This window comes from Rutidosis leptorrhynchoides, chromosome 7, assembly GCF_046630445.1.
Source record: "Rutidosis leptorrhynchoides isolate AG116_Rl617_1_P2 chromosome 7, CSIRO_AGI_Rlap_v1, whole genome shotgun sequence".
In the NCBI taxonomy this organism is placed as follows: Eukaryota; Viridiplantae; Streptophyta; class Magnoliopsida; order Asterales; family Asteraceae; genus Rutidosis; species Rutidosis leptorrhynchoides.
Window position 1 is genome coordinate 75,771,996 of NC_092339.1, and position 10,845 is coordinate 75,782,840.

General features: G+C 29.4%; 1 protein-coding gene across 1 annotated transcript; it reads right to left on the reverse strand.

The window, feature by feature from the left end:
- Positions 1-293: 293 nt before the first annotated feature.
- LOC139859355 (small glutamine-rich tetratricopeptide repeat-containing protein 2-like) lies at positions 294-1,541 on the reverse strand. Its single transcript, XM_071848145.1, has 5 exons — positions 1,478-1,541; positions 1,249-1,348; positions 967-1,130; positions 767-813; positions 294-335 (listed from the first exon to the last, which is right to left on the reverse strand). Exons 1-5 carry the CDS (start codon positions 1,539-1,541, stop codon positions 294-296), a joined length of 417 nt encoding a protein of 138 aa, XP_071704246.1.
- Positions 1,542-10,845: the final 9,304 nt, after the last annotated feature.

Here is a 10,845-nt window from a genome sequence, read left to right on the forward strand (position 1 = left end):
CAATCAAGTCGGCCCTTTCCCATTTCTATGTCAGTAAGACCTAGATAACATGTTGTCCAACCAATAAATACCAGATAGATAAAACAGGTACTAATGATATTGATATAACAGTTCTAAACGACATATCCATACACGTTAAACGGCCCACCATTCAATTTTAGTATTTAGGTAAGTATAAAAGATACTAATAGTAAGCAGAGATGAGAGACACTGCATCAATTACCAAAATTTACCAGTCACCGGAGCCCAATTAAAAAACCAATTCTGAACAGCGAAACATAGTTTTAAAAGCATCATGTGTTTAGTCGCCCTTCCCCGAGTTTCTGCTCAGCAGCCTATAATTATGAAAAAAAACTCATATGAAAAATATTATATACCTGGCAAACGTGTCGGCTTGGGTCAAGACCCGAACAGGTTTGGGTCAAAAAGGGTCATGGCACGAACGGATAAGAATTTTTAGACGGGTCGGTTCAGCTCTAAATAGGTTGTTCGGGTGAGGTTGAGACAAGGCTCGTTTCTCAAAGTTTCTTAAACTCGTAATACCTTCAAATAATACGGAGTAATCTTTTTAAAATCTCAAAAAGACCCGCAGGACCTTATATATACATATAAAATTAAATTGGACCCATTCCTTAAATTTTTTGTGGACCCAATTGGTTATATAAATAACTCAATGGACCCATTTTTCAAGCTACGAGCCTCAATTGCCGGGTATAAAAAAGAAATTTATACACAAAAAGATAAATAAACCAAAAGATGTACTAACCTGAATATTTCCTATGATTGACTCATTATTTGGATCCAATTGCAAGGCTGCATGAAAACCAACCAGAATAAAATACATAAACTGTTGCACAAGAAAACATGACGAGATCCCATGAAAAAGACTGAGAAAAACCATTTAGATGATAATTCGTGTTTACTAAAAGATGCTCCATTAAAAAAATTTGTAAGATAAATATTAACCTTTCCTAAAGCCTTTTTCGACGGCCTCCGTATAATTCCCTTGAGCATAATAAGCAAAGCCTAGACGACTATAAGCCTTTTTGTAGTTCGGGTCGATTTCAATCGCTTTATTGCAGTCACGGATTGCTTCAGTATACATCCTGAATTGAGTGTACGCAGCTGCTCTGAAAGAGTACCCATTCACAAAAACGTAATTTCAAAACAATGTACTTTTAAGAGTATCAAAACAGCAAACATAATACTAAAAAAACGTCTAATTGTTTGGGTAAAAAAATAAGTTACCTGTTGCAATGATAAACAGCATTATCATCACATAGTGCAACAGCAACAGTGTAAAGCCGAATTGCATCTGGGTACCACTTACGTTGCATACATTTGTTACCTGCATGAAAACAAAGTACATAAGTGAATGCAGTATGTATACTTTTATCTATTTACATTTCTACTTAACCATATTATTTTTTCTAATTTTATATAAAAGTCTCCTAATTTTTTCAACGCTAATTATTACCTTGTAACTTGAAGGCATCAGCCATGTTTTTGAGATCAAACTCAGTAACTCCAGATTTTTCCATTTCCTTAGAGTAAAGATGAAAGATAAAAATGAAACAACAATAAGTCACATCAAGATATTTCATCAAGGTAATATAAATTTAAATATAAATATATAGAATTCTTTCAGGTTTCAGGACCCTCAGCATTAAATATAAGCATCAAGTGTGAAACATTGACACAGTTATGGAGAGCTGTAATATGAGTTGAAGTATTTTCAAGATTTACATTAAATAGCTAAAGTTTAATGTTTTGACAAAACAGAGCATCTACAAACGACGTGTGCTTTTTTCTCTTCCAAAAATGCTGTTTAAAGTATATATTCACTGTATGGATCAGAATTAAACTGTACGAAGTCATTTAGTTTTCACAATACGCGTCTATCTTTGACTTTCAAAATTTATATATAAGACACCTTCCAACTTCGAAACTAGTATGAGACACCAAAATAAAAAATTAAAATAACAAAAAACCCAAAAGAAATAAAATAAAAAAAACCTACAAGACTTGATCATATAGCCATATATATATATATATATATATATATATATATATATATATATATATATATATATATATATATATATATATATATATATATAAGCCACAATTATGGATACGCAAGAAAAATATATAGACTGACTAAAGTTAATAGTTAATAGGATACCCATTTTGATCAGTCATACATCCAACTAGCTTGACTGAGTGGCGGATCTCCATTAGATAACGGAGGCTCGGAATATCGAGCCTTTTCCAGAGCACCAAAAAATTGAACAAAAAGTGGATCCTCGGTCCACCCTGTCAATCATGAATGATATATAACGTTAGTCATTCGTAGAGTCAAAAACTTCATACTTTTATACATTCAATTCATAAAAATAACACACAAGATATTCATGCATGTTCACTATAGTACATCATGATGCCTTATATAAATGAACTCTCTGATTTTCGATTGCAAGTGGTTCACAATGTATAATTAGAAGAAACTTTATAAACTTACTATTAAAGTTCAACAATAAGAGAAGTATATAAGCACAAATGAAAGCAATAGAATAAAGAATAATAATAATAATAATAATAATAATAATAATAATAATAATAATAATAATAATATAATAATAATAATAATAATTGGATAATAATAATAATACTAATTATAACTTTAACGATAATAACGATAGTAATAATAAAAAATAACAAATTTTAATGATAAATCCTTTTATTGATAAAGATAATAATAATAATAATAATAATAATAATAATAATAATAATAATAAGATAAAACTAGAATGACGATAATAACGACGATAATAATAATCATTTTTAATAATAATACAAAAATTCGATGGACTATAACTTCAATCTTACTTGTATATATAAGTATATATATACAAGAAATAACACTTACTTGCATAACGATTATCCTTCTTGTTGGTGTCACTGTCACCCTACATAAGAAGTATAAGAAGTAAAACATCAGAAAAGGAAACTGAATAGCTATCATCGCCTGAAATATGTGTGTGTGTGTGTCAAAAAATCATAAAATTATAGCAAGATGAGAGAACATTACTACCAGAGTTTGTGATGACTCGGGAATTTTGGAATCTAGTGGAGCATTAACATTGTCTGTTGATGATGCATGAAATGTATCTGCTTGAAATTTATCACAAACCTGATCTGATTTTAACCCGTTATCCTGTACAGGTTGTGAACTGAAAATTTGCACCAGAGAATCAGATTTTGGCACGCTGACAGTAGATGATGAACCTGTCTTAAAAGCAGATGATAAGCAGTCTTTTGCGACTTGGAGACTTTCCACATTACTAACAAGACTAGGTTCAACTGAAAAAAACAGATTATAAAGGAACTGTTAGAATACAAAGATTTAAGCATAAAACATAGAAAAATAAGTTTGGGAAATTTTCGAAAAAGTTCAACACTGTAATATTTTATTCTTTTTTACAGATTTTTGCTTGTGAACAAAAAATAAAAGTTCGTTTCACGAGCAAAAAGCTCAACCAGACAATCACATTCAACATTTGTAAGTAACATGCATTTCATAGCCTTCTTTCTCCACTTAACTAACATTTTTTCCCTTGATTTTCAAAATATTAACAAAAATGAAAAATGTATCTCTAAGTTCTCATAAAACCCTAATTTCACTACTTTCCCTAATTTTACAACACTTAACAAGAAGTTTCATGATCAGCAGCTGCCATTTTTCAAACAGAAGATACTAAACCTAATAACGATCATTACTTATAATAGTACGACCTACAAAGTAAAATTGAACTAAATTTATATTTATATAAATATAGACGAAGATGATAGGGAAAGCGAGCAAACCATAATTCAGAAAATCGAGAAAAGACAGGACAATGGGACGACAAAGAGGGGAATCAGCCTCCTTCAAATTCGCCATTTTCATTCAACACCAAAAACAAACGCGCCACTCACTCACTCACTCACTGTATTTCTAAATTATGTTGACGGTCCTTCTCGAGTTGTGGTTATCCCTAAAATATTTGTTCACTTCTTTATATATTTTTATTTACTCCATTATTTACATTTATATTTATATATTATTTATTATTTATGGATAGTGATGTACACTTTTATCTATTATTTATGGATCACTGATGTACACTTTATCTCATATACCGGTGAAATGACTCGTGAAACCATGAGTTTATTTAAATTAAACAATTTAATCCTATGTTTTAGGTATTAAGTGAACTTAAATGTTAAAGTTATTTAGTGTAATGGCCCGTGGAACCACAGAGTCCGACTAAGAAACTCGTCAGCTAAACATTTCATCAAACACCTAAAATGCGTATTAAACAATTCACTTCCAATCATAACAGATAATATTGGTTGTCATTTTATTTTAAAAGTGTAAATTAAAATATAAATTTAGAATTGATTTCTTTTTGCCTAACTTTTTATACCTTCTCGTACTCAATTCAAAATAATTAATTAAAATAATTCAAAATTTTAATAATTAAAATAATTATTATACCTTATATCTAAAAGACATAGCACAAATGAATAGTAACCTCAAACTTTTCTCAAACCACCCTCACTCTTTTACTTACTTACATTTTAACCCCAAAAAAATTATAAAAGGCATAGCACAAACGAATAGTAACCTCAACAGTTTCACAAACTACCCCCACTCTTTTACTTACTTACATTTTACCCCTCACTCTTTTACTTACTTACATTTTAACCCCAAAAAAATTATAAAAGGCATAGCACAAACCACCCTCACTCTTTTACTTACTTACATTTTAACCCCAAAAAAATTATAAAAGGCATAGCACAAACGAATAGTAACCTCAACAGTTTCACAAACTACCCCCACTCTTTTACTTACTTACATTTTACCCCTAAAAAAATATATAATAGTTAACTTCATGGTTTTTTACAAACTTATCCCAAACTTTTAACATTAAAAGGCTTATATCTAAAAAGCATAGCACAAATGAATAGTAACCTCAAAATTTTCTCAAACCACCCTCACTCTTTTACTTACTTACATTTTAACCCCAAAAAAAATATATAAAAGGCATAGCACAAACGAATAGTAACCTCAAAAGTTTCACAAACTACCCTCACTCTTTTACTTACTTACATTTTACCCCTAAAAAATATATAATAGTTAACTTTATGGTTTTTTACAAACTTATCCCAAACTTATATCTAAAAGACATAGCACAAATGAATAGTAACCTCAAAATTTTCTCAAACCACCCTCACTCTTTTACTTACTTACATTTTAACCCTAAAAAAAATATAAAAGGCATAGCACAAACGTAACCTCAAAAGTTTCACAAACTACCCCCACTCTTTTACTTACTTACATTTTACCCTTAAAAAAATATATAATAGTTAACTTTATTGGTTTTTACAAACTTATCCCAAACTTTTAACATTAAAAGGCTTATATCTAAAAGGCATAGCACAAATGAATAGTAACTTCAAAATTTTCTCAAACCACCCTCACTCTTTTACTTACTTACATTTTAACCCCAAAAAAAAATATAAAAGGTATAGCACAAAGGAATAGTAACCTCAAAAGTTTCACAAACTACCCCCACTCTTTTACTTACTTACATTTTACCCCTAAAAAAATATATAATAGTTAACTTTATGGTTTTTTACAAACTTATCCCAAACTTTTAACATTAAAAGACATAGCATAAATGAATAGTAACCTCAAAATTTTCACAAACCACTCTCACTCTTTTACTTACTTACATTTTAACCCCCCAAAAAAATATAAAAGGCATAGCACAAACGAATAGTAACCTCAAAAGTTTCACAAACTACCCCACTCTTTTACTTACTTACATTTTACCCCTAAAAAAATATATAATAGTTAACTTTATGGTTTTTTACAAATTTATCCCAAACTTTTAACATTTTATACTTTAACCATTAAACTTCTCATTCATTATAAATCGACTACATACTTTATATACTACCTAATAGACAAAAACGATTAATAGTCACCAGGGGTGCTTTCGTTCTTTCACTTTTTCCCCCCTTTTCCACCTTTTTTTTTTAAAAAGCCCCCATAGTTTGTTCAAATATTAAAATCGACCCCCCAAATAGGGGTAAAGTGTCAAATACTCATTTTCATAAAAAAAAATTTAAAAAAACTACACCCAAATATTCAACGGGCCATATCTTCTCACTCGCACCGAGTTAAATTTTTCTGACACCATCGTTAAACTCGAAACAATTTTAGGAGCACATTGTCACTAACTATACGCAAATCAGACGCTTTTTAAAAAACGCTAAATATTTGAGGTACTTTTCATACACGTCGATTTTGCGTTAAATTTTTAAAAGTCGACAATTCCATAGTGAAACGCGGAGATGTACATATATTGTTAATTTAAAATAACATTTAAATCTTTCACGGATTATACCTTTTAGTTCGACTCGAGTTGCGCTTCAACGATATCATCGTTAGCTACGAAATAATTTTACAAACTAAGCGCAATATAATACATTGAAAACCGAACCGCGGCGCGAAGGGAGGGTTCGAACACTATTAATACGATTTGATAATAATTAATTAATAAGATTTAATTTTAATTTAAAATTATTTAGAGTAATGATATCACCCACCATACTTAGATTTTTTTTCTTTTTCGTTTTGATTTTTTCTTAACAAAGGAATTAGTCTAATAATGATATTATAGGATTTTAATATTAACTATAGATTCATACTGATACCCCTAAACTAATCTAATCCACGGAGTTAAATTTATATTATTACTAGTGAAATGACCCGTGGAACCATGGGTTTGTTTAAACGAAACAGTTTAATGATACGTTTTAGGTATTAAGTGAACGTAAATGCTAAAGTCATTTAGTTTAATATCATGGGTTTGTTTAAATAAAACAGTTTAATTATATGTTTTAGGTACTAAGTTAACGTAAATGCTAAATTCATTTAGTTTAATGACCCGTGGAACCACAGAGTCCGACTAAGAAACTCCTCAGCTGAACATTTCATCAAACATATAGAATGCATATTAAACAATCCACGTCCAATCAAAAGAGATAATATTGGTTGTCATTTTATTTTTAAAATGTAAATTAAAATATAAATTTAGAATTGGTTTCCTTCTGCCTAGCTTTTATACTTTCTCATACTCAATTCAAAATAATTAATTAAAATAAATCAAAATTATTTAATTTTAATAATTAAAATAATTATTAATAAGATTTAATAATAATTATATAATTAATAAGATTTAATTTTAATTCAAAATTATTTAGATTAATGACATCACCCACCATGCTTAAATTTTTTTCTTTTTCTTTTTAATTTTTTTTAACAAATGAATTAGCTTAATAATGACATCATCATTATAAGATTTTAGTATTAATTATAGATTTTAAGTATAATTATTAGTTAATGGTAAAATAGGTAATTAAGTATAAATAGATAAAAAAATCATGATTTTTGGTGTTTTTTAAAAACTAAAAATGTAGAAATTTTATTTATACTATAAATAGTGTACATAGCAGTCTATGGGGACTAAGCCCAACTATAGTTAACAATATGTACTCGTCAAAATTTACAATGAAGATTTTGTGGAGCTGCAGTTGAAACGAGAGATATGTATTCGAGCATATCCGAATTAGTTATGGATGTGCTTAGTAATTGTTGTGCCGCTTAATTTGATCATATCTATATTTATATCCATTTCGGTTCATCCATACTCGTATCTATTGTAGTGACCCGAACTTTTTCATGTTTATATATATTAAATGAAATTGTTATTTACATGATTAAGTGTTTCCAACATGTTAAGCAATCAAACTTGTTAAGACTTGATTAATTGAAATAGGTTTCATATAGACATTTGACCATCCAAGTTGACCGGTGATTCACGAACGTTAAAACTTGTAAAAACTATATGATGACATATATATGGATATATATATAGTTAACATGATATTATGATAAGTAAACATATCATTAAGTATATTAACAATGAACTACATATGTAAAAATAAGACTACTAACTTAATGATTTTGAAACGAGACATATATGTAACGATTATCGTTGTAACGACATTTAATGTATATATATCATATTAGGATATATTAATACATCATGATATCATGATAATGTAATAATTTAACATCTCATTTGATTTAATAAACAATGGGTTAACAACATTTAACAAGATCGTTAACTTAAAGGTTTCAAATCAACATTTACATGTAACGACTAACGATGACTTAACGACTCAGTTAAAATGTATATACATGTAGTGTTTTAATATGTATTCATACACTTTTGAAAGACTTCAAGACACTTATCAAAATACTTCTACTTAACAAAAATGCTTACAATTACATCCTCGTTCAGTTTCATCAACAATTCTACTCGTATACACCCGTATTCGTACTCGTACAATACACAGCTTTTAGATGTATGTACTATTTGTATATACACTACAATGATCAGCTCTTAGCAGCCCATGTGAGTCACCTAACACATGTGAGAACCATCATTTGGCAACTAGCATGAAATATCTCATAAAATTACAAAAATATGAGTAATCATTCATGACTTATTTACATGTAAACAAAATTACACATCCTTTATATCTAATCCATATACCAACGACCAAAAACACCTACAAACACTTTCATTCTTCAATTTTCTTCATCTAATTGATCTCTCTCAAGTTCTATCTTCAAGTTCTAAGTGTTCTTCATAAATTCTACAAGTTCTAGCTTCATAAAATCAAGAATACTTCCAAGTTTGCTAGCTTACTTCCAATCTTGTAGAGTGATCATCCAACCTCAAAAAATCTTTCTTATTTACAGTAAGATATCTTTCTAATACAAGGTAATACTCATATTCAAACTTTGATTCAATTTCTATAACTATAACAATCTTATTTCGAGTGGAAATCTTACTTGAACTTGTTTTCGTGTCATGATTCTATTTCAAGAAGTTTTAAGCCATCCAAGATTCTTTGAAGCTAGATCATTTCTTGTCACTTCCAGTAGGTTTACCTACTAAACTTGAGGTGGTAAAGATGTTCATAACATCATTCGATTCATACATATAATACTATCTTATTCGAAGATTTGAACATGTAATCACTAGAACATAGTTTAGTTAATTCTAAACTTGTTCGTAAACAAAAGTTAATCCTTCTAACTTGACTTTTAAAATCAAATTAACACATGTTCTATATCTGTATGATATGCTAACTTAATGATTTAAAACCTGAAAACACGAAAAACACCGTAAAACCGGATATACGCCGTCGTAGTAACACCGCGGGCTGTTTTGGGTTAGTTAATTAAAAACTATGATAAGCTTTGATTTAAAAGTTGTTATTCTGGGAAAATGATTTTTCTTATGAGCATGAAACTATATCCAAAAATTATGGTTAAACTCAAAGTGGAAGTATGTTTTCCAAAATGGTCATCTAGACGTCGTTCTTTCGACTGAAATGACTACCTTTATAAAAAATGACTTGTAACTTATATTTCCGACTATAAACCTATACTTTTTCTGTCTAGATTCATAAAATAGAGTTCCATATGAAACCATAGCAATTTGATTCACTCAAAACGGATTTAAAACGAATAAGTTATGGGTAAAACAAGATTGGATATTTTTTCTTGTTGTAGCTACGTGAAAATTGGTAACAAATCTATATTAATCATATCCTAGCTAACTTATATTGTATTATACATGTATTCTAATATATTATGTAATCTTGGGATACCATAGACACGTATGCAAATGTTTTGACATATCATATCGACCCATGTGTATATATTATTTGGAACAACCATAGACACTCTATATGCAGTAATGTAGGAGTTAGCTATACAGGGTTGAGGTTGATTCCAAAAATATATATACTTTGAGTTGTGATCTAGCCTGAGACGTGTATACATTGGGTCGTGGATTGATTCAAGATAATATATACCAATTTTTTTCTGTACATCTAACTTTGGACAACTAGTTGTAGGCTACTAACGAGAACAGCTGACTTAATAAACTTAAAACATCAAAATGTATTAAAAGTGTTGTAAATATATTTTGAACATACTTTGATATATATGTACATATTTGTTATAGGTTCGTGAATCGACCAGTGGCCAAGTCTTACTTCTCGACGAAGTAAAAATATGTGAAAGTGAGTTATAGTCCCACTTTTAAAATCTAATGTTTTGGGATGAGAATACATGCAGTTTTATAAATATTTTACGAAATAGACACAAGTAATTGAAACTACATTATATGGGTGAATGATCGAAGCCGAATATGCCCCTTTTGCTTGGTAACCTAAGAATTAGTAAACCGATCTACTAATTGACGTGAATCCTAAAGATAGATCTATTGGGCCTAACGAACCCCATCCAAAGTACCGGATGCTTTAGTACTTCGAATTCGTTTTTTTATCATGTCTGAAGGATTTCCCGGAATGATAGGGGATATTCTTATATGCATCTAGTTAATGTCGGTTACCAGGTGTTCACCATATGAATGAATTTTATCTCTATGTATGGGATGTATATTGAAATATGAAATCTTGTGGTCTATTATTATGATTTGATAATATATAGGTTAAACCTATAACTCACCAACATTTTTGTTGACGTTTTAAGCATGTTTATTCTCAGGTGATTATTAAGAGCTTCCGCTGTTGCATACTAAAATAAGGACAAGATTTGGAGTCCATGCTTGTATGATATTATGTAAAAACTGCATTCAAGAAACTTATTTTTGATGTAATATATTCTTATTGTAAACCATTATGTAA

Excerpts from the sequence above, each read along its gene's own strand:
- LOC139859355 (XM_071848145.1), bottom strand. The coding sequence starts at position 1,541 with ATGGAAAAATCTGGAGTTACTGAGTTTGATCTCAAAAACATGGCTGAT. Across the intron at positions 1,349-1,477 it reads TGATGCCTTCAAGTTACAAG|GTAACAAATGTATGCAACGT; the intron begins GTAATAATTAGC and ends GTTTTCATGCAG. Across the intron at positions 1,131-1,248 it reads GCTGTTTATCATTGCAACAG|AGCAGCTGCGTACACTCAAT; the intron begins GTAACTTATTTT and ends GTACTCTTTCAG.